The sequence below is a fragment of the Glandiceps talaboti genome, chromosome 4 (assembly GCF_964340395.1).
Source record: "Glandiceps talaboti chromosome 4, keGlaTala1.1, whole genome shotgun sequence".
In the NCBI taxonomy this organism is placed as follows: Eukaryota; Metazoa; Hemichordata; class Enteropneusta; family Spengelidae; genus Glandiceps; species Glandiceps talaboti.
The window spans coordinates 22,314,382-22,340,753 of record NC_135552.1 but is presented as its reverse complement, the minus strand read 5'-3'; the positions used below and the strand labels follow the sequence as shown (position 1 = coordinate 22,340,753).

General features: G+C 35.8%; 1 protein-coding gene across 1 annotated transcript; it reads left to right on the top strand.

The window, feature by feature from the left end:
• Positions 1-1,089: 1,089 nt before the first annotated feature.
• Positions 1,090-6,359, top strand: LOC144434333 (uncharacterized). The gene is made up of 5 exons (XM_078122785.1): positions 1,090-2,605; positions 3,610-3,747; positions 4,167-4,265; positions 5,460-5,551; positions 6,237-6,359. The coding sequence occupies exons 1-5, from the start codon at positions 1,090-1,092 to the stop codon at positions 6,357-6,359; spliced, it is 1,968 nt and encodes a 655-aa protein (XP_077978911.1).
• Positions 6,360-26,372: the final 20,013 nt, after the last annotated feature.

Below are 26,372 nucleotides of genomic sequence, written 5' to 3'. Positions count from 1 at the left end.
GTCGAAGGAACGGTACTGCGACAGGAGTGAGATGAGACACAAACATTGGAGCTAAAGCTCTATTGTCAATTGGGTACTTGTCGGTAACATTGGACGTCCAGAAAAAACATTATGTATAGACAGTTTTGAGCTCATGGATGAAAATAAAATATTATATATCATGCACTGTTTCTTTTGTGGTACAGTATACATAGAAACAGGTATATATGTCATTGTTATGTACGAAAAAATTCCTTTTAATTGGTCAGTTCAAGTGATTGATAGAGTAATACACTATTAAGTTGAATTAGATGTACATTTTCATACTTGGTGCTATCTACTGACATACAGAGTAAGAGACAGCCAAAGTTCATAGAAGACAGGAGAATCTTGAATTGTTGAGACGATCCAATCCCCGTTTTTGAATTGTAATATGTCGAATTCACTTATCAGCGTTCTTTAAGATGTATGCTGCATTCTGTGTCTAAAGCTAGAATGTCTTTTCTAAGCTAGAATGTAACCCTAACGGCTTCTAAGATAAAAACTATGTTTACTGATTGAGTTTTTTTATTGTATGCATTTGTCAGATTATTGAAAAAGAGTGATCAAAAGACTTAACCATAATACTTATTAGTCTTTCCATCCCTTCATACTCTGTAACCCAAGATACGGATTCCCCATCTATTATTTATTAAAAAAGAGAATAATGTATTTTTAATATATACTCTTGCCGATTCGCTATCAAAATATTGGATATTTATTAAGGCTGTCTCTCTGTGTCTCTCAGTGTCCGTCTCCGTGTCTCTGTCTGTCTGTATGTCTGTCTGTCTGTCTGTCTGTCTGTCTGTCTGTCTGTCTGTCTGTCTGTCTGTCTGCCTGCCTCTCCCCCCTCTCTCTCTCTCTCTCTCTCTCTCTCTCTCTCTCTCTCTCTCTCTCTCTCTCTCTCTCTCTCTCTCTCTCTCTCTCTCTCTCTCTCTCTCTCTCTCTCTCTCTCTCTCTCTCTCTCTCTCTCTCTCTTTGTTGGTGGCTTAAAGTGCTGTAATATTTTCTCTATTTAAGGCGATTTGTTATTTCCATACTTCAACATCCACTTCCAACATAGTTGTCAAAATGGCTACACATCAGCGAGGTCACCAAGCTGGTGGTGATACGGAGAGCACAGCCTTTAGTATCTTCACTCTTGGTGAGGATATGTCCATGGGGAGCTTGTCCGATTTAAGCGAAACATCGGAATCTGTACAAAATCTATTTGGCTGGAGTAAAAAAGGTGGTGGAAGATGGGGCTGTGACCCCAAGAAAAGGTCAGGTAAACGTTGGCAGCTCATTAAGATGATGGCCATAACCATGATTCCCATTACAACGTTGATTGGCGTTGCAACCAATAATCTGTTGCTCACGATGAGAGCAAACACGGCATCTTTCAAAGTTCGAGAAGCCATCCGTTTTGGAAAAGATCTTGGCAACTTTCTACACCATTTACAAAATGAACGTGACATGACAACCTTGTATCTTAGCAGTATTAGTCCACTGAGTCGCAAGTTCTTGACAGACACATATCCAGAAACGGACAACGCACTACAGCAGTTACAAAGTTGGCCTATCAACAGTGACAACCTTCTTTCTGAGATAGATTCTAATGCAGCCTTTCAAAGGTTTCTTGATACCCATCGTCGTGATTTGTACATCTCTAATGCGGACTTGTTCAAGGAGATTGAGTTTTATTCAACAGCTGTCAAGTTTTTTATCGACTGGCTGTACGAAGCAGTGGGCCAATTCCAAGGCTCAAACCAGGGATGGACAATACTGGTCGGATACCAACTGTTGATTGTGAGTAAAGAAGACGTTGGCATTGAACGTACACTAGGATCAGTTTATTACTCACAGGGCAGGTTCAATGAATATGACCACTTTATAGATTTTCTTGAGAAAAGTTTTCGTGCACAGGGAAACTTCGAAGCCTCCTGGCAGTATGCTCCTGAAATAAAAACAATGCATGATGAACTGATGGATGATCTGCCGGGTGACGTTGTAAATGCCATGGCTGGTATGAGAAACATCATACGACAAAATGTGGAAGTGGAACCGTCCTGGCTTGGCGCTAACTATTGGTTTTCGAACATGACTAACTACATGGAAATTCTGTTACAAATTCAAAACAAATTAACCGACCTAATTCTAATAACACTGGAAGATGAAGTTCGGAAAGATCGTCAGAGTCTTGTTGTTGTAGCATTTATTCTGGTTTTAGCTTCAGCCATATGTCCTCTTGTGTTATTTCTGGTAACACGTTTAACCTCTAACATGCAAGTGTTTGCATCAACACTTGTGGGTCAGAATAAAGAATTGAAGAAAGAACGTAAACGAGCGCTATCCCTCCTCTATCGTATGTTACCGAAAGTGGTAGCAGAACAGCTGAAGAAAAATGAACAGGTGACAGCAGAATCGTACAGAAGCAGCACCATCTTCTTTTCTGACATCGTCGGCTTCACCAGTATCTGCTCCCAGAGTAGTCCACTCCAAGTCGTTCGAATGTTAAACATGCTGTACACGTGCTTTGATGGACGCATTGATAAGTATGACGTTTATAAAGTAGAAACTATAGGAGATGCATACATGGTGGTATCAGGTATGTAATTATACCAGTTTTTCATAGTTATTATCATAGTTTGATATTGTTATTAGTCACGTCATATGAATATTAGTTACTCTAGACTGGTTTTATAAAGTGAAGCTGTAACACGTGTTCTGTGTTTGTCGATAACCACTGAATGATTCAGAAACAAAAACATAATTGATACTACGAGTTCATGTGAAGGGTTGTGTCAGCAGTCGATTAAGATATTCTGTTTGCACATTTACAGATTTGAATTCACTCTTAACATATTGTTTATTCTGTCTCGCATTGTTTATTTTATCTTATGCCCAGATCAGGCGTTTTTGATGACGTTTAACACAAAATATCACTTCTGGTATTAGAGGTTAAGCGTCTTGATATTCACATTAAACGTCATCAGAAAACTTCTTCTGATTGACAAGACACGTCAATTCCGAACATGAGTAAACTAAAATGACGCCCGATCTTCGTCGTTGATATTAACACATACCATTTACAGCCACAAAACTGGGACATCTTTCAAAACAAGGACATTTTGACGAAAATATGCATACCTAAATGATAACATTTGCGATTGTACATTAAATTGCAAATTCATTATAATATTGTACTGGTATATTCATTTCAGAAAACTGAGGTATCACCAACGCGACAGTAAGCCACCCACTATGTGTACGCTAAATTACTTTCGCGGTCGCCCATCTAGTTTTAAGATATAAAATCATTTTCTAAAACTTTTAGAGAACCTGTGCTTCTACCAAACTTGTATTTTTCAAATAATTGTGAAAAATAAACATTTTATTGAAGCAGGTTAACACGGTCAGCAGATTGTCCACGTGACTATCACCCGACAATATAATCAAGTGATGCACGAAGCCCATAGCAGGCTGTGCTCTCTTCATTTTTCATGTATTCTTTTTAAATATCACTTCTTTGTTTGTCGTATCACTGCTGCGATACGACGAACTGAGAGGTGATATCGGGTAACGTATTTTTACGTTTTCATCATCAATAAGGGATTCCCAAAAAGAATGACAACAAGCATGCTGGTGAGATTGCCACCCTCTCTCTGGACCTGAAATATCATGTTTCGTGCTTGACCATTGATCATCTCCCTGGAGTACAGATGAAACTCCGCATTGGCATTCATTCAGGTACGACAAACTTCAGGTATTAGACCATACAAAAGGTGTTGTCACGTTTTGTTGTATTTCATTTTCATTGACCACAATGGCATGGGCAGTTTTGTTGTTTGAGATAATTTTTGAACATTAAACATAAAACATTTATCAATTAAACAGGAGGAACTCGAGTCAGATCCAGAAGACAACGATATGTCATTCTTTGAAAAAGCTGAAAATGGGCATTTTCCCCAATTGTTTATGGTGGTCTAATACTTTTAATTCATAACATTTATGAGACAACATAATCCATCAGCGAACGTTGATACATTGCAATGTAGTATTTCACATGTAAAATGTATGTACACATACAACGACATAAGGGATGTTCACGTTGTATATGTATGTATGATAGAGGAAACCATGTTATACTGATCTGTTGCCATTCTTAGGGCCTGTCGTTGCTGGTGTTGTTGGTACCAAAATGCCTCGGTACTGCTTATTTGGAGATACAGTTAACATTGCTGAGCGTATGGAGACTGTTAGCGAAGGTGAGAATTTTTTTTTTATCTCAACTGTTATATAGTTATTGTTACGTCGAATTTAACATTATGTATGTATGTATGTATGTATGTATGTATGTATACAAGTAATAAATGCTGTCCGGAAAATACACGCCGACGTAGGAGGCGTGTATTGCCCGGATGGCATTTGTCTTGTACTCCCAGGACATATTCTTCCCAGGAAGAATTTCATACACTCATCGTCTATGTTTTGATTTTCAAATGTCGTGTATTACGAAGCAATAGAGTGTACATCAAGCTGAAATCCAATAACACTTGATATGTCATAAGTCCGTCACTGACACCACAAAAATACAGACCTCAATTATTACGACTTTTTGTTTTATAATGTATGTTTTTGGATACGGGCACATAATTGAGTCATGTACGGACTGTGGTTGAATTAATGTTTCCCCAGGGTAAGGTAAACTGTCCGCTATTCTCGCCTCGACCATATACTGTACGAGGCATTAAATTGGCGACAAACGGTATCCAGTCCGTCTTCAGATTCCTTAACCCAACTTTTCCAAACTTTGCATAATGCATGTGTATTTTTTGGCACACTCGCCTTCAGTTTCTAATCTATGTCCAGGCTGCCATAACAACAAAATGTCGCTTTCTCCCTGCCATTATACCGTCTATCACTTTGTAAGTTGTAGTACATGTATTTTATTCACCTTCTAAATACACTCTGAGGTAATGTTTATTATTACCAAAATAGTGTTCAAGTGTGGAACAGAAGTCTTATCTGTTCAGTCACAGTCAGGGGTCATGTTTTTGTTATGCTTGTCTGTGTCTAATCACTCTTCCCTGGATGACATTAATTGGATCTCATGCACAGAAAAAGTTGCTACTCTGCTGATACACCGGTCGGTCTTCAAGCTTTTCCCTGATTGGCCAATAGCCTCTTTTGTAACTGTCAGTCGAAATTTAACGCCTACGCCGGAGTACGTATGCATGTGTACGTACGTACGTGTATGTAAGACATACTAGACCTCATGGGTTATTTCACATGCGGGACACCATGCACATTTTACTTCATCTTTACTTGTATACCGGAGATGTAGACATCTATTTGTTTCATTCGCTCAATGTGTGTAAGATGTTATACCAGATAAATTGGGAGAACATTAGTAAAACACAAGAACTAACCAAATAGAATTTGTTACTATCTTCACCCAGCTGATCGAATCCATGTGAGCGTAGCTACGTATGAGATTCTGATGGATTTAGGTAGTTATTACCTATCAGAAAGGGGAATAACAGAATTAGAGGTAGGTAATGACCATGAGTACAACCACATCATGCTTAGTGACTGGCAATTAGGTTACCTAAATTTTCACCTAGCGTCTTTGACGTAAATGTATGTGATGTTTCAAAAGTTGCGTTGGTCTAAAACTGGCTATATTGTGGTCAAATCTTCACATTGTAGATGTTTTTGAAAACTATAGCTATTTTTGAAAGAAGTCTTTCAATAGTAAGATATGCTAGTTATCTGTGTTTCGTTTCTAATACCCAATTCATTTCTTGTTAAAAATCTATCACCTTGTGGTGTTTGAGCGTGACACTATTCATATAATGGCCGTGTCATAAATTACTATTCCACCATCTAATTAAAGTCAGCTACATTCATAACAAAAGATTACACTCTATGTCAGCACTATATTCTCCTACAAAAATCGCACCAGATATTGCGAAACTATGAGGGGGGAATAGGAAATGACGATTTCATAGTTACCTCATCAGAAACTCTTTGAATAAGACCTTGGAAGCCTGTATGATATTGGCCATAGCACTAGAATAGACTGTTTATTGGCTAAATGAGAGGCGGTGTGCTTTGTTTAAAAGTCTGCATCTTTATAAATATGAGACTATGTATAGCTACAATTGAAATTGTGCAAATTATCACTTATGAAGTTGTGGTCATTTTATGAGCTTATTTATGTTCATTCGTTTCAGGGTAAAGGTTCCTTCTTAACATACTGGCTGAATGGTAAAGACGGGTTTGATCCCGAGGCTATGTCTACAACTACCCCTAGTTGTTTTACGCCACTTAATGCCCCATCCACAAGTTCAAAGTAGAGACAGTTCTCTACTGTGCAAGAGGTTATCAGTTAATATGATATTTGTCAGCATTTGTAGATTCGCAAATGCTTATGATATATGACGCTAGTGTTTCCTTAGAATCATTGGTATGTTTCCTCCAAACATTGACATGAAGTTCAAACATGTAAACGATATGAAAGGTAAAGTATTCTAATTCATGGTAGCTACATATATCTCACACAATTTTAGAACTGTGAGTCCTTATATCAACGTTAACAACGTTAACATTTAAACCAGAAGAAATTTACTAGTTGTTTGTGCAAACCACGTGATATGTAAGCCTAAAATCGTATGCTGAGTCACTTCAACTTTACACAATTACTATTCTCGTTCTTATCGTAACTTAGAATATCGTTACGACATAATAAACCTTATTGGTCATATAAGTTACTTCATTACATCCTCAAACCATTCTTATGCAATACTACTGTTATATATGTTTGAAAGATTATGCTTTGTTCAGACGAACAGCATGACATGCTTTAGTTTGTTTCCACCTTTGATTATCAAATAGTGTCTAATTATTTCATGATAGTACTTTTATGTATGTAAGTACACAATGTTATAGTTCAGAATATCTGGTTATATCGGAGAGTACTTTTTTCAAAATGTTTTTTTTTTTTCAATAATCATATCTACATTATCATCTCTATATTATTATGGATTTTCCTTTGATCGGTTTGGTAATTTGTTTGTTATTTCTTTATTATGTTTACATTGGTGTACACAACTCATATTCCCTTTAATGTGGACTGGGAACCAATAAACCAGAATGTAGATTTTTGCCCAAGAATAGTTCCTGCTATATGTGTCAACGAGTCAGATAGTATCCATTGAACAATTAGTAGAAAGTACATCACTGTAGATATTCCCCTTCCTTTAGTTGTTAATTAGGTGTTAGTTGTTTTATAGAAATATGCAAACTTCATGAACTATCCATCATGAATATTAAGTACACCGTTTAATGCTATGACTCATTTTTAGATACTGTACACCCCATTCATTACTTGTGCTGTAATTTGTCAATTTCTGTTTTAATAACTGTCAGTCGCATTGTACAATGTACATTCTCAGCAAGAAATATTGTATATGGCACAAATAGTAAAACGTATATTTGTATTTCAATGCTATAGGATGACACATGTGAATGGCAAACAATACCAAAACATCAAGGCTTTTCCAACCATTATTCCATTGCAAATAAACTTTGTCTATCAACCTCTTCATAAATATTTTTTTTTAAATTGTCAAGCTCAGAACGTTGTAAATAAGTAGCGTATATAATTGCATTTCCATTATTTTCTCAAGTGACTTCAAAAAAAAAGCAACACGTCGGGAAATCACAAGTTCACCATCTGCTGCGTATGTCAACGTTCCACGTTCTTCTTTACCTTGTTGTAGTTTAATAAATATACATTAAACCGCGCCTCAGGTTTTTTGTAGCAGCCATTATATATGTATTGCATAGCATATGGGATCAAAGATGTTAGTGGAATACGATCACGTGCTCAATTACCGAAGCGTTCCTCGTCACTCGCCGCTCGCTATTGCTGCCATAGAAACCATTATAACTAACCTATAATTATCTTAGAGGGTGTTTCCTTGATAATTATCAGCTGCTCGCTATGATGTGTTCAATTAATGTCACTCGTCTGGGCAATGCTTTGACATTTCTCTTTAAGTTGAAAAAGGAGTGTCTCGTCTGGCAACGGTACCTTTATCTTGTGGTCTGTAGTGTTGTCGGCTGCGATTGGACGCTATCAAGTCAACAGGCTGTCCGTCACACGTGCGATTGCGTGCTTTTGCAGGGAGGCTAGGCGTCGATGTTATCAAATGAACCAAGTAAAAAACAATGAACCAAGGAGACGTTCAGGTGTATAATTAAGCACACAATCCCGCCTCTGGTAAGAATAAGTTTGATGTTGACAGATACAGGAGGATGACGTAATTTCAGTTACTTGCACAGTGATGGCAGGTAAATGGTTGTACATTTCATTTAAATGTGATGTCGAGTTATTTAATCAATACCTTATTGTCATATTGTGCAAGGGTTTGTAAGCAACCTGTCATCTACTTACGAAAAGAACATACTTTCCATATACACGTCAACCAACCTATCGACAAACATGTCATATATTGGACTTAGTTTGTAGAATTGTAAAATTTACAATATATATATATATATATATATATATATATATATATATATATATATATATATATATATATATATATATATATATATATATATATACTGATTGTGTACGTGTATGTAGCTAATGTATGTAATAAGTTATTGAAAACAGATGTCTATGAATTTTTAACACCACGTTTAGGGAATGCCACTCTCATACTAATTAACCCGAAACATGACGATTCTATGATTACATTCATTACTGAAGTAGATTGGTGTCTACATATAGGTAGCAACGTTAATAGCATAGTATGGCAATGGTGTTTCAGCAGACAGGAGTTCATCGTTGCTAGCATTCATAGCGCCACCAACGTATTGTACTACATTTGATTTCGTTGTTATTGAACATTAAAACAAATGGTTTCCCTGTTTCTGATTGTCACATTGACAATTTGTTTGACTGACTCATAAAGTAGTAATGACAACATTTCGATTTAAAGGTCTCAACTCAAAAACAAATGAACTTACGTTAAAATAAAAAAGAAACTATTAAGGTACTTAGCAAGTTTACCTTACGTTGTCGAGGGCGGGTCTCAAAACGACCCTTTTCCATTAATTCAAAATGAATCCTGAACAGTAAAGGTAGTATCTTGAATACCCACAACGCCTATCCATTGTTTTGTTTTTTTAAATATCAGTACCGCCACACACAACATAATAAGTAAATGTGATCTGATTATGTATAACTGTTACGAGATTCATATATCAATATTATGAAATTAAAATGATATATAATCGTTGTTCCCTTACTTGTATTAATCCATCATATATATACCAACTATATTGTATCCCCTGGTAATCAGAAGATGATATGATTCCACACGAGACTAATTACATGTTAGTCTGTACGATCATGATTACTATGATCTTCAAAGATTGATGATAGAGACAAGAGATAAGGAAACAGACAAAACATGATTAAATATACAAGAGATGATGAAATAGACAAGAGATGGTGAAATAGCCCAGAGATGGTGAACTGGACAAGAGATTATGATATAGCCCAGAGATGATGAAATAGACAAGAGATGATGAAATAGACAAGAGATGAGGACACAAGTTGAGAAGAGATTGACATATCTGCTTACACTTTTACCAAATCGCATTTGTTTAAAATTATTTATTTATTTATTTACTTACTTACTTACTTACTTACTTACTTACTTACTTACTTACTTACTTACTTACTTACTTACTTACTTACTTACTTACTTACTTACTTACTTACTTACTTACTTACTTACTTACTTACTGACTGACTGACTGACTGACTTACTGACTCACTCACTCACTCACTCACTCACTCACTCACTCACTCACTCACACTCACTCACTCACTCACTCACTCACTCACTCACTCATTTATTTATTTACTTATTTACTTACTTACTCATTCATTCATTTATTTATTTATTTATTTATTTATTTATTTATTTACTTACTTATTTATTTATTTATTTATTTATTTATTTATTTATTGCATTTGATGAATTTTATTTGGTGCACTAAGGTTGATATACAAGTTCTCTCAAAGTTGTATATTTCAGATATTCAACTACAGAGAACATTTTTATTATAGTTATTCTTTAATACTGTCTCAGTCTATATATCAGGGGTGTCCATTTCTTTAGGAGAGGAAGGATATTTCTTAGCTATGAAGTTTCACACTGATAAACTCTTTTGACATGATAGATAAACTCTGAAAAGTATGGTAACTGTTCATTCAGTTCACTTGTTTGTGTGTCGCATCGCAATCTTTTGCATTTTATAATATATTGAATAAAGTGTAAATATATAGTTTGCTTAATCAGATGGGTTGCTCTGTAATTAAAGGCAATTTTAACTCCCTTTTAACATAACTTACAGCGCTCACTCATGCATACCATCATTCATCACCAGATAATTCGATTTTCGATATTCAGTATGACTGCTGATAAATGACGATATAGATGAAGTTGATAACTAAACATCACTATAGAACAGATTTGATATGTTATGTGTACCTCTGTTTGCAACAAATACGAACATTTTAGAGAATCAATATTAACTACACATGTATTTAGTTGTATGAATATATCTATGACTATAGATGGGATGCCATTGAAGTGGGTCCAAAAGAGGATTTTATGATGTAAATGCATGCTAAATATGTAAACAGAAAATTAACTAAATCTTAAAGTGTGTTTAAGGCTTCTAAGAAACACAGGCGGGAAATACAATGGGAGGAAAAAATTCTCCATGAATTCGATATATATGAAACATATACTGAACAACTCTTTTGAACCTTGTGTGATATTCAAAGCCTTATTTCTGACCTATAGAACTGCAATAAAACGAGCGTAATCTAATGGTTAAAACGAGCAGCTGACATCTTCAGACTCGCCTCTCATCGATTTCCTGTCCAATGTCTCGTCTGCCTGAATACGTTATTTTCAGTTCGTGATTGAGAAAAGCTTATCGTACATTTTGTTGTGCAGATGCAGTGAAGAATTCTTAGAGACTTGATGAGGCTTATGATTTCCATTTGTAATTTATTGGTTTTATTAAAGAGCTTAATTAAAGAGTCACAGGATAAGAACAAAAATATACATGCCTTTTAACATTCTAGCGACGTTTTTTTTATCGTAACAGTGGACGATGTGGGCAGCATCAACTAAGTAATATTTACACCAAATCTGTAGTCATAACGTTTAGTGTTGACGACATTACTTGTAATGTTGTAAGGTTGATTTGAATCCATATATATGCAAATGTCCTGATTTGAATCCATAATATATGCAAATGTCCTAGGGCTAACATAGTCATGAATTCTTTTGAGCAGCGAGTTGGCAGTTTACATCAGCAGTTGTACAGATCAATACAGCGGACTTTGATACGCACGATGTCTTTTCACATTAAATCGAACATTTTTATAACGATATGTTTCTATTTGATTTAAAAATCATGGCACATTATAGAAATAATACAATTTAATCACATCGACTGTTTGCACGGATTTGAACTGTCAATATCTAATCATTTTAATAACGGAAATGCAAACATTAATTTAAGTTTAATTTGCATGAGAATGGGCCATTTTGTGAACTATACGTTAATATTTTGTGCGCATTGTTTGTACACTGGAATATAGGAACTGTCGTGGCACAAAATGAAGCTAACAACAATCATATCTGATTAGACTTCAACTATAGCTCATTTATCATTTATAAACCAATTTTCTCGTAATAATCAATGTTTTACACAAGGTTTTGAATAAAGTCTTGCCAGGTTTATCAACCGATTTCCTTCGTTCTACATTGATCTAGATTTTACGCTATCTATATTGATAAAGGATTGGGAATTTGACACCAAACTTGTAATAAGAGTTGTATTGCCATGGGAGGTGTTCTGTTCTCACAGCCAACACGATATTGATGTATTCCATAACTACATCGTCCTCGTTTATTCCGCACTTCTGAGATCGCTTGAACTGAAGAGCTAAACACACTCGAATATTAAATCATATAATATCGGATTATTACATGATTCAATCTACAATTTAATTATATTCAGATATTTATCGAAACTTAAAGTGGTCATATGGATGAGGAAATGGTATTTATTTCGAATTTGTAATTGATAGAACAGCTTCACTATATTTCTTTTACTTGGAAACAAAAACAAAACGGTATGAAACAACATAGAACAAGTCGGTATTTGTAACTTGGTAATTGAGAATAAACACTAAAATAAAATATTTATTTTAAAAAGTTAGTTATTGTACGTATAGGAAGTGATTTGTAAACAAATTGTACAAGCACGGACTCGTTTATGTTATTTCAATTATGCGTGGTTCAAGAGTAGAAAAAACATAGTAAAAGTTGTTTGTTAATTTGAAATCGAAAATAAATACAATTTCCCATCCACATGGCTACTGTAATTCAAGGCACTTCTTTCGACTTACACAAACAAAACGTATATATTTAACCAACACTGTAATTCTGAACAGTTCAAATACGAGCCTAGCGCCATTTCGTATACATAAGAATGTTATTATTCATCCCCAACCCTTGCTTGCATGATAACTATAAATAGCATTTCACTACTTGAGATTTTAAGTGGCAACCCCACTCAATCACTTTAAGCATCAAATCAAATTATTACCATTAAATAAGATTCCACTTGTTTTAATGTAAAAGGAGTTATTACGTTTCGCAAATGAACTGCATATAAAATGTAATTATATTTATGATTACACTAAGAGTGAAATGAAGAGCACAAAGTGCCGATCTGCGAGCTTTGACATTATCTAAATAGACGTGATATACAAGACTATGAATAAGTGACAAATTCCCTGGCGAATTAATATTTGGTGCATACTTGCACCATATGGTTTATAGGTCTGATAAATTTCTGGCGGAATTTCGTCAATGTATTGCTTATATTAACCTCAAGTGGTAACCTGGGTCTGAATTTGACTTTGACACGTAAGAAGCATGAATGAAAGATTGAATGAATGAATGAATGAATGAATGAATGAATGAATGAATGAATGAATGAATGAATGAAATTGCACCAGATAAGAAAAATAAGCTACACTTCCAAAGAAACATGTGATACAAATATACAACATGAATACAAAGAAATACATGATGAAATGGAAATGGAAATAAATCAAAACACAGACATATTATTCTGGCGAGAAATATACGTGTTGATCGGTGCAAATCATGCAGATGTATTCATTGTCTATACTAGCATTCATTACCAAAATCAAACAACAATGTGTCTTTAGAAAATGTCTCGATGGACTCAAACAGATTCAATGCACACAACACGGCAATGTACACTTATTGCAACAACATATTTACGAATCCTCCGATTCCCTTAATACTCTTCAGCAAACATTGACAGCTAACCCAAAATTGCCAGGAGTATTGTAAAATTCTAAATTAGCTATAGGGAAAAAGAAAACTTATTGCACGCTTCCGGCGCTCTCTAGATCTGTGTGATTACATATAACAAGCAGTGATTATTATGCCTAAATTTAGATGCATGTTATCTTTAACGGTTGATATCAACATGTCCCTTAGCACTATTTTGATGACATCAATGGCTTGCTTTTGTTCGCGAGGAAATGAAGATGAAGCGATGGGTCTGACAATATGGGTTATAATATTGTCGTGCTCAGGCTGTACATCAGATTGGAAGTGACAGAATAATGGACTGTCACAGTTATTACTCTAAAGTGAACTATAATAATGCGCTCGAAGAAGAGGGTCGTTCTGACCTCGAAATTATTTATACCGTAAGGCGTAACTTAATTGTAGACTCGCAACGCAGCTTCAGGAATACCTGATTGAATTTGGAACTGCCTTATAAAATTTGACAATTTGTAACAGCCGAAAGTTGAACTATCTAATCAGGTTCAGAATTCATTTTCGGACTGGATGATAGTAATCATGTGTGAACGTAATTAAAGTAAACGTAAACAGACTTTCCTTCTTAATCATAGTGAGTGTATGTACTCGTCACATATCTGTCACTTTAGTGTCATCTGCTATGATTAATTGCACCATTGTACATCTTCTACCTATATGATTGATGGTCGCATCTCATGTGCGTAGATGGAGTGTTTCCTGCCTGGACAGGATACTGTGATGTGATAGTCTGGCCAGGATGAAGTGGGTGGGTGTCATCGTAGTCAGAAATCATTAGTCTATAGTGTCGATAGCAATAAATAGTCTAAGATTACGTCTATCATGTCATAGACGATATTTGCCATAGGCAATATAGTTTGTGTGGTTTCTTGCTTCCGCGTATTTATCAATCATTATAAAAAATATGTATTGCCATGCCGTGTTGACTTAATAAAATGGTATTCGTCGTATGTGTAATGTTTATCATTTGGTGTTATACACTGTTTCGAGAAAAAAAAGTTACTTCCAGTTTAACCTAAATCTCAAATTATTATAATCCATGTGCATCATGCTGCTGTTTTCAACCAAATATTTGTTTGGATGACTAACCGGGCAATCCGATTACAGCATTTCAATGCACAGTATGGTGATGCAAATTTAGCAGTGTTGGCTACTTGATATGCATGACACGTATACACATGCTTGCGTGTTGCTTTTATTTTTAGTGTTCTCTTTTTTTGTTAATATATATAAAGAATTCGGCCTCAAAGCTCATTATATCGTATAGAACTTTCCATAAATCCGTATGTTCTTTGTGTAGATTTGTGTTTCATATAGGTAGGGTTAACGGACAAGCTGTCGCCGTAAGAAAGATCATATTGTAGGATCTTTGAATGAATCATGAATGGTTTGATTGTTACAAAGGCAGCAATTCTTCATCATGACGTCTGACATTAATGTATGGACTATTCACGTCAGGTCGATTGCAAAATTATATATTTGCCCTAAAAGCTGCAATGGTTGCATGTGATGTATTTTGTGCATGCATGTATGCATGCATGCATCCATCCATGCATCCATGCATCCATCCATCCATTTATCCATCTATCCATACATACATACATACATACATACATACATACATACATACATACATACATACATACACACACACACACACACACATACATACATACATACATACATACATACATACATACATACATACGCGTGCGCACCCCCCCCCCCCCCACACACACACGATCGGACGGACGGATGGACGCCATACAGACAGTCAGTCAGTCAGTCAATCAGTCAGACAGACAGACAGACAGACAGACAGACAGACAGACAGACAGACAGCGAGGCAGGTAGGCACGCAGGCAGACAGACAGACAGACAGATAAATAGTTACGAACACAAAAATTCTGCAGTATATTGGTTTGCCGAAAGATAACGTTGTAACCTTGTGTGTTGAGGTACATATTATGGTATAAACATGATGGCAAAACATTATTAGGGCGGCCCTTTTTATTTTTCTGTTTCTCATCTCCCGACCGACCCTAATTTGCAGCTCCGACATCAGAAAAAAAAAAGTTTTTTTATTTCCGACCGACCCCTGAGCACAGCAAATTGTAAGGTTCCCCATGGCGTCTTTAGGCCAGTTCTGCCGAGGCCACGACCTTGCGACATTGGCCCCCTAAAATTACAAATGAAGCAATAATTCTCCCACCTTGCGTTGCTTTGGCGCATTCATTTTACGGCAGACATCAAAATTATCTAAGTCCATGGCCGGACCAGGCCAGGCTCTGACTCGACGTGAATCCCACAAGAAGTATACTGAATGCGTAAGGGAAAGTTTTGTTGACATCATATAAGATACAGTGACAACGCGCAGTTATATTGTTAACATAAAAAATGACACAAAAAGATCAACTTTGATAAACTTAATCTACAAATTAAAACATTAGAGGGATTAGATGAGACGTCGAAATGGACGTCTCTCGTCACATGTTTTGCCTACTGTCACTGTCGTGACCTCTGACCTAATCACTGACGTGTGCGAAACACTGAACTTGCTACCGGAACATCTATCTCCCATGCCACAGCTCAGAAGCCTTCGTGAACCAAATTTATGGGACAGGTTGTGATTTTCATTTGTTGATGGGTTAAATTAAATGAGTACATGTGTATTTTGATTCCGAAAAAGGGGATCGTGTTGCATGATGTTGACAGTGCTAGTGACTGACACATGTGAATGTTGGGCACTGAATCAATGCGTAATCACTGGCATGGCTACTATAGACGGCCGATGCATGTGCGCCCGGTCAGACATGAAGAACGAACTTGTTGTGAATTGTGCAAATCAGAAAAAAATTGATGTAATATTTACAGAGCATCCCAACTTTGACTTTGTTGATAGTTTTAGTTAAAGATTCAAGTTCTGAGTTTCAAGGACACCTAATGTCAGCAAGTTTACGGTACGTAACTATGCTGTCATTTGATATAGCAGGACCAAATCATGATACACAGCCAGTAACGGTTAATTAATAAAAAATAAATTATTTTAAAGTTTGTTTGACTATTATTTGTAAGTTTTTCGTTCACATTTGGTACTTTTTAAAGTCAGGGATTTTTTTTCTTAAAAATGTCATGAATTTGAAGAGGGAATGATAAACACAGCAGTGTACTAACAATTTTAAAAATGAAACAAGTGGTTACAAGTTTAGGATTTCTCAAAGTTTTTATTCAATCATATGTTCACTGTGACTTATTTTGAAGTTGTTCATTGTCCTTGTCTGAAAAAATGGAATTATAAATTTTAGCACTGCTATTCATTGATATTCAGATTAAAAATTGTGACTACCTGGCTGTCCAATCTTTCTAAACAATATATCATTCATATATATATATATATAACTTAAAATTACATAATCTTAATTGCCTTCTTTTTCTAAGGTGTAATATGTAGTACACAATTTTCAAAAAATAGCTTACTGGGAACTGTTATTATGAATGAAATTTTTTTATGTAGTTAGGTAATGGTCTATACGTAATGGAATATCTCAGACCACAGTATCTCTATTGTGGTCTGAGATAATTTATATGAATATTTCATAGACAATAATAATTGACCCCACTCCCTGTCAAATGACACCACTTTTTGGAACCAAGGGGCCTGTGTCCCCACTTGTTGGAAACCTTGGCAGAACACCACCGTCTAACCCTCCCCCCTCTCACCCACCCACCCACCCAACCCCTTTGTTACGTCAGAGCAGCATGTGTCTTTCATCATGGCAGAAGTCGTTGAGATTTGATGAGGGACAGGGCTCAAAATTAATACTGTCACGCGGTACATTTTGCTGCAATTTAATAATAGCTCAGAATATTTCCACCATTATCAAAATTATGCTTAAAATTGGTAAAAGTCATACTGCATTCCTAATTTCTTGACCAGTTTTTAGCTTGAAATTAGTTGTATTATCAGGGAAATGACCGACTCCATAGCGTTTCATGACCCATGACATGCATGACCTTTGAAGACATTCCGATGTTTACATTATTACTTTTAATTACTTTTACATGTAAACAGTAAATCCCAAAGGGGTTCTGAGTTCTAGAAATGTTTACATGTTATCTGGTGGATTATTTTGACAAGGTCACACTGAAGAAAAATGTTTCATAGGAGTAATGGTTTATATAAATGAAAATTCATCTAGCACACTGATGACAATCACGTAAGTGTTTCAAAAAGTTACATACTAAAGTTCAAACTGGATAACTTGAAAACATTGTTAGCGATGGCAATGCCACTTTGATTAATAGGACGAATGTATTAGTACTCCTGATAAAATCACACAATAGTTCATGGCTACAGATATGCACCCATCAGGATGATAAGTATTTAATCATCTTCTTACAAAGTTGTTCTACAGACTTGTCAACCTTGCTAAAATGAAGGAAAGAGACTTGTAACAAGGAATTCAATAAAGAGAAGAGAAATGAAGTTGTATAGAGACTAACAGGACAGAAAGGATAGAGAATAGAACTGAAAAAATACATTTTTTTTTTCTTGCCCCCCTTTTTTTTTTATTTCGCCCGCCCGACCCACCTGACTATTCCATTGGAGATGAGAAACAAAAAAAAAAAAAACCTCACCCTTAGCAGCAGACCCACCATTATTTCACATTTGACGTCATACGTTGTGCACTACAGAATAACAGCATGCAATGTGTATTTTAGCTCTACTACTTCAAAGTGAACAACGTCACAGGCAAGTCATGAGAAAACGGTCCAAAATATATTCCAGTTGCCACCTATTAAGTCTTTAAATGTGTGGTTGATTTGGTCAAAAATAACAAAACACACAGAATACATAGAGAAGTAGAGTAGAGTAGAGTGCGGTATAAAATGAAGTTACACTTGTAACATTTACATGGCTTTCAGTCGGCCGTCATTAAACCTCTTCAAGCTCCGTCTGTGATTATATGAAAGTTTGAAGTCTATGCTCGACAATAACAAAATGAGTTCTCCATCATTTGATGATTGTAAGAAATTTACATTATAAAAGCATTATTTCGCACAACTCAACTTACAACTACAGAGGTGATTACCGGGGTTTAATAACTGCCATCTGTTACATGCACTTGGGCATTATAAGTCGCCAACCTGTGTCAATTAGCTTCACTCTAGCATTGACCCATGTTCGTCGATCTTATGGGAAATAAAACTCTTAATACGGTTGACTTTTACGTGGTGGGAAGACTGTAAGATTGCGTGGTCTGTTATTAGAATTCATATATACTTGTGAAAAGGAATAGGTACAATCGGTTTGAGGTTACAAAATCATCCCATGTGGTTGAACCGGGAGTAATTGCATTTAAAATATGAACTTACATCATGTTGCAAAGCTAATCGTAATCTTCCTGTACATGGCATGCCGTCGATAGATATAGCCTCTAGAACGACGCCAAGAGTATCGATTAGACAATATTCTTTTGATAGCAATATTGAACGACATTTAGATCATGTGAACTTCAACTGAAACTCCCAATTTTAGCCAGACAGGCAAAACAACAGAACTAACGGTCAATCAATATACATAATGATAGATTGACAGCTAGCAAGACGAACAGACACACAGCCAGCCAGCCAGCCAGACAGACAAACAAACAGACAGACAGACAGACAGACAGACAGACAGAAAGACAGACAGACAGACAGACAGACAGACAGACAGACAGGTAGGTAGGTAGGCAAACGACACATACTGTCTTGTTTAACAATGTACATTTTAAGGTTTGGAAAACAATGACTTAAAAATTAATTACCCTAGAATGATATATATCAGATACTGCTAAATCACTGTTCTATGACGTATAAACTACGTCTGACAATACATTGTTTATTTCACACGTTACAGGTCAACGTTCTCATGGCAAACAGTTCATTGATGGTCATACAGGTTTATGTACACCAACTTGAACAATAAACTTACTAAAAGTCAAAATAGTGACATTTAGCAATTGAAAAAACTTCATGTATTCAGTCTAAGGAAATAAGATTAGAAACGCAATCGTTCTTATCTTGTACTCAATTATGTAAATTTGTACTGAATACATGGAAGAAGCGTTATTAGTTTATGTATATATGTTTTGAGGTCACAAACTGAACTCTGCACACGCCCTACACGTATTAAATTCATCAAGTCATGAAAGCGGTCACGGTTAATATGCAGAAAATACAAAACAATCTCTTTTATGGATTAGAAAATTTTACCAGAGGCTTCTAACTTGCCGATGCTCGTACGTACACGGCTGTCCTTGACTCACCCCCCCCCCCAAAAAAAAGAAGAAGAAGTTATTATTAACCACTAATAGTATCAATTAATTCTCTGCACAGTGTTTCTGAAGGCATTGAATGTTTAAATATGACAATATTTTGTATATTGATGGGTGGTCTCTGTGTTGAAAACACATACAGGATCAACGGTCTGACCGAACTAAATGGTATATTACCCATCATAATAACATGATGATTAATAACTTAAGACTTTCCATATGTGAATGAGAAGACGTTATTACGACTAATTCATACTCAGGTTACTGTATTTCCGGTGACTCATCTTGAAAAGACGTCATTGAAATAGACACGACACTCTTTTCAAGGAATTCATACATAATCGGGTAATCTGATAAAAGAATAGTATCGTGACATTACAAGTGCGCTCGTGCACAGAGCTCTCCTCTCTCTCTCTCTCTCTCTCTCTCTCTCTCTCTCTCTCTCTCTCTCTCTCTCTCTCTCTCTCTCTCTCTCTCTCTCCGTATGTATGTATGTATGTATGTATGTATGTATGTATGTATGTATGTATGTATGTATGTATGTATGTATGTATGTACTAGTATGTATGTATGTATGTATGTATGTATGTATGTATGTATGTGCATGTATGTATGTATGTATGTATGTATGTATGTATGTATGTATGTGTGTGTGTGTGTGTGTGTGTGTGTGTGTGTGTGTGTGTGTGTGTAAGGGTGTATGCATGTATGTTACTGTAGGTGTGTTTATTTGATCCTATGCGACTGCAAGCCTTCGTGAAAATACTTGAGGTACACATTAGTTGCAGATAACAATATTCATTGCAATGGTAATAAATGACACTGTGAATGGGATTCGGTTAGTAGAAGAGTCAATCACTTGATGTTGTCGCCAACAACGTCATCTTCAGGCAATAAATTAAATGGCTTGACAACAATGTTACAATACAATCAAACATCTTATAAATTTGAATATCGGTCGTTTCTAGTTGAAGAAGACTCCATGATCCTGGTATGTATACTATATTTAATAGCGAGGACTAAATTCATAGTCTAGACATTGCGCGCCACTGTCTCTATATGCCGGACAGATATTGTGAATTAATAAGCACTGTCGGCTCTATTTTTATCCCACAGTTAAGCCTTTAGTTCGATTTGATTGACAGCAGATTGGTTTGCTATATTTACCGCACTGCACGTCAAAGCATGAAACGAACCGTCTGGCGTATACAGTTGAATACACACATAAAGTAGAATTAACCAAGCAATATATCTTTTTATTTAAAAGACCCACATTTTTCTCTTTTCTACATCAGATTTTACATAAGCGAGATATGCAGACAAACAAATAATTCATATTTTAGGTTAATAGATTCTTTTCTTCATTCGTATTTTTTTAAATTCGGTATGACTATATTTATTACGGTATATATTATATACGGTACATATCAACATGGGAATATTACGGTAATGACAATTTGGAAGTCATGTCAGGGTATACGGGATAATCTTCCTCAGCCCCCGATGAAACATATGTTCCACGTACCTACCCACAGCACACAACTGATGTCCTATACATCAGTATCTCGACCTAAGGATATCTTGAAAAATTAAAATTCAGCGTAGCACTTTATTCAGGTAGCTTCTAAACCACGTTGTGCAGTCATTACGTATACGGAGATCTAAAAATAGAAATAGCGGTCGTCACGTCAGTAAACTGAAAACAAATACTATATATATAAGCTTAATTATGATTCATTTAAATATAACGTTTCAGTTTTTGAACCGTTAAAGAAATTTAAGTACATTGTATCTTTTAGCTATTATATCAATACGCACACAATTATTTATCTATCTATCTATCTATCTATTTATCTATCTATCTATCTATCTATCTATCTATCTATCTATCTATCGAGAGAGAGAGAGAGAGAGAGAGAGAGAGAGAGAGAGAGAGAGAGAGAGAGAGAGAGAGAGAGAGAGAGAGAGAGAGAGAGAGAGAGAGAGAGAGAGAGAGAGAGAGAATAGTATGGCCGAATAATTATCAATTATATACATTGCATGTTCGAATAATTACCACTCATCAGAAATTGGTGTTTGAGAAGAGAAATATATCCATACACCAAAAATATATTGACGACTTGGACTAAGGTCAGGTTTATTAGCTGCATGGACCACGTTTACAATAAATGTTCTTGACAGCAATGACGTAGTAGAGCGGATTAAACACGTAACAAACATGCATCATACATCTTCACTCGATATCTTCTACGAAATGTGCTGACTTTGTGCAGGAAATGTCGAATTACCCACGTTCCGTGACCTCGTTTAATACGATCAGACTGAGTTTTGAGATTTGACAAAATCTGTGCTCGTATTGGGATATATCTCCATGGTATTGCCATTTACAAGTGGAATTTGCAATCATCCTGAGGGAATTACCGTCATTAAATGCAGTTTCGATTTGAGACTGAACCTTTGAATGCATCCATCGATGCAAATTACATGGCACGTTTGACGTCATTGCTAATGAAAATTTGTCCCAGTTTGCAAGACCCTCATCATTTTTCTACGACTCTTTCAAACTCATAACCCATAACGTCAAGGATATTCAATATTCTACTGTGCCTTAATTGTATGCATACAATTTTTATCAAGCTCGTGATTATGTCCTTGGTGAAGCCCTTTGCTGGTGTGAACCGAGTCGGTCGTTTCAACAATTTTTGTTCTCCATAACTATCCTTATTGAAAGAGGCAATTCCTGACATTGCGTGAAGTGTTCATTGTATACTAAAGTGATGTGCACAGCCAGATTTTGTAAGCTATTTTACTCGAGGAGTGAAAATACTTGCATGAAGTAAACTAAAGCGTATGCCAGCATAATCTTATTATCGATATATGCCTTCGTCGATTGCGTCGTATTCTAGTATTGTTCGGTTAACAACTTTGATAGCATATTATATCCCCCCCCTCCACTTAAAAATCGTGAACGAACAGCTTTGTACACAAATAGCTTCGTCGGCTGTCTCTGACAATATCTTTTGAAAGGGGGAGGGATTAAAATCCCAAACATGAAGCTCCACAGAAATCTCCCCATGGTTTCAAGAAATGTGTTTGTGTATTTTTGTTTTTGCGATAATTTTTAGCTGTCGTGTTGTTAACTTGACCCAGTGACTCTCATAAATATCCAAACATTTACTACCATTTATAACTATTTAGATTCGCACGCCTTACATCAATTCTGACAGCTATGACCCTTTCGTAGTTAATTTTATATAAATACATAATTTTTACAAGTAAGAGTATTAAAATATAGAAGTAGTCGGAGTTTTTTTATTGCAGGGTTATTAAAAGTGTTATACAACGTGTGAGAAATGCTGATGTATAAAGGCTATATAAGTAATCTCCTCGTATTTCTCTCATTTTTTTACTATCAGAGATTACATATTGCTTCAAGTAGAGACCAACACCAGGATTGATACGTTTTATTATCTATAGTCAGCATTACGGCCAGCTAATCTTCGGTTGATAACATTTATAAAAAATAGTTTCCCTTGGAAAACGGCCCTTGGAGAAAAATATATATAATTATTACGATACTAATTTTAGGAACTCTGACTGCGATGAAAATCAGTGTGTTTAGAAGCAAACTTCGTAACCACCGGTCGCAAACTCTTCCGACACACAAACTTGAAGCCCAAATGCATGCAAGTCACGTCCTGAATTTAACCGGATTAGTTCATTACTTGTATCAACCATCATATGATTGTGATGAGCGATTACAAATCTCTTGCGTGCCACCTTGTTACCTGACATGAAAAACTTTTGGATTGAGAAGACACTACAGTACGTAGGTTACAAACTGTAATAATTGTAAATCTCAATAGAAGTTACTAGGTTAGTAATAAATTACCCTAGTTTCATGCCAAAACAGGGTACGGTGGGTAATTGCTTTCACGTTCAATTTTAACAATGTGATAGGGTGACACACGATGATTCCCTTACCTGTAAATCATCAGTTTCTTTTATAATCAATGAGTGTTTGATATAGAGTGTGGACTCGTTTATCAGTTCTTGTTTATTCTTTTATCATACATCAAACATGTTTTAGATTCTGGATGTATCATCTTGTGCGAGTTAAAAATTAGGAAATTTGATTTAAAACAACCACATCCTATCAAGAACCTCTCGTATGTTAGTTAGTTAGATTGTTTATTTAATATGTATGTATGTATGTATGTATGTATGTATGTATGTATGTATGTATGTATGTATGTATGTATGTATGTATGTATGTATGTGTGTATGTATTGTTTATCCATCACTCATCCATCGAAACATACGTGAATATTTTTTTACCGACCAATGTGAACAAATGCGTGAATAATCAAGGAATTGATTTATGTACATGTAATTGGTACATGTATCGACTTGCCGTATCCATATGTTTGTTTAGTTTTAACAATGCCTTCCTTTAAACACCTTTACAATGCAACAAATGGATCTCACACACAAAAGCGTCACGCACGTATCATCAATCAAAAAGTCGACAATTTGATAACTTCGTATCCATGCAGTAAGAGCTGTCTCAGATAATGCCCTTTTTATGAAAATAATGAAATTCGTATCGCCTGGCAATCACCAAAACAAAACCCCTTATTTCCACAGCGATGGTGTTTAAAGAGTTTATAGTAATACTACCCTTCTAGTTTGGAAATTATTTAATATTCACATCTGTTCGCATATTTTCCTTTGATTTATAGATTATAGGTAACCAGTACAATCACGTAAATTACATGATAAAGAAGATTTTAACTCCTTTTTGTTTGATAACTCATTTATGCCTAGACACATACCGCTGTTGTTAACTAACCAATGCGAGTGTATGTTGTGTGATGATAACATCTGATAATAAGGTAGGTACGACAGCTGTTAGGCAGCAGATTATGTACTGATTGTGTGAGCCTAGACAGCTTGCAAACCAATGTATTATATGGAAAGCCTCAGTCACTGCATCAGCTTGGTCGCTCAGTAAAACAGTGTTATGCAATTAATCATTATTTTGATTATTGTTGTCATTATTGATGACGACAACATTATGAACTGTCATGTGATAACGTTTATGAACTGTCATGTGAAAATGTTATGAAGGATCATATAAACACATTGTGACTTATCACGTGAAAACATCATGAACTGTCATCGTAAAGTATTGATGGGCAAATGGTTAAAGTGGCTAGTTCGTAATCTGCAAATATGTCTGTCTGTTGCTATATCTAAATGCCAAGTCCCTATTTATTATGTCAGTGCAACAATACTGTCTTAACCCTTTAAAGTACATTTCTTGTCAAAGATGTTTCAGGAATCAGATTTGTTTTCTTTAAATTGTATTTTGACAATGTCTAGTAGCTCGATTATCAATAATTAATGTTCCAATGTAGGTAGGTGAAACTTCATGGTGGTACTTCTTTCGAACGAGTACAAATATTTACCTTCGGACAAGATAGCATTATCTGCTACTAGTTAGGCTTACTTTCGATATAAGATCGGACACTTGATAAATTGAGCACATTTGCCTCACATGGCAAGTGGCGTTCAAGTACAGCAGCCGCCAAGCACATGTAATCCTCGTTCCAGGGGCACAACATCGTACCAGCTCATTTAACTGCCACTAAAACAAGTATTATTGTCTATGCAATGCAATATTGACCTTAAATAGCAATAGTTTCGTACCGGTTTTGCTCGAAACATGCATTAATTTTACTCTTTGTCTTATTTCACGTGACTGACCATTTACATTGGGTGTTATCTACGGTCAAGGAATCTGCAGTTACCTCCGCGTCTAGATAGGGGAATTGAGATGGTTTTAATTTATATACTGATGGTTTAGACACTTGACGAATTCATATGATATACACTATCTTGAATAATCAAGGGATTCTTTTTGAACTATCTCTTGCAGTCATCCCCTGAAGCATTTTCTTTCAGAGATGTAAATGTCAGCACGAGAGGAGGGAGGGGGCATGTTGACCTATATAACTTTGAAAGTAAAAACGTTCAAAGGAAGATTGCAGAAGACAAGAACGATTCAGGTGGATTTGTGTGGATGCCAGTACAATAAAATGATTATATACGTAATACGTATACTGAAGTCAATTGCGTATCCATTATATTAGAGGACCATCTAACGTACGTAATACATTCCTTATCACATATGACTTCTTAGTGAAATTCCCACAATTCAGAATGAAAATTACATTTTCTTCTGGAGCTTCTCAGGAAAGGTGAAGACTAGATGTTGCCGCTTACACAGAGCGAATTTCACAAGACCGTTCAGCTTTTCTGTTTGATACAACCACGCAGAACCAATAACAAACTGAACATGCTACACTTTAAGATAGCAAGATTGAATGAGTACACTTTCTTGCTACATTTTGTCTAAGTGAAATGAACTACACCTGCCACCATACAGACATCAGATGAACACCGCAAAGGATATTTTACGCGCCCTTCATCGTGTGTTTGATACTAAGAAAAACATTGGTACCCGAATGTCTGCATGGAGTTGCAATACATT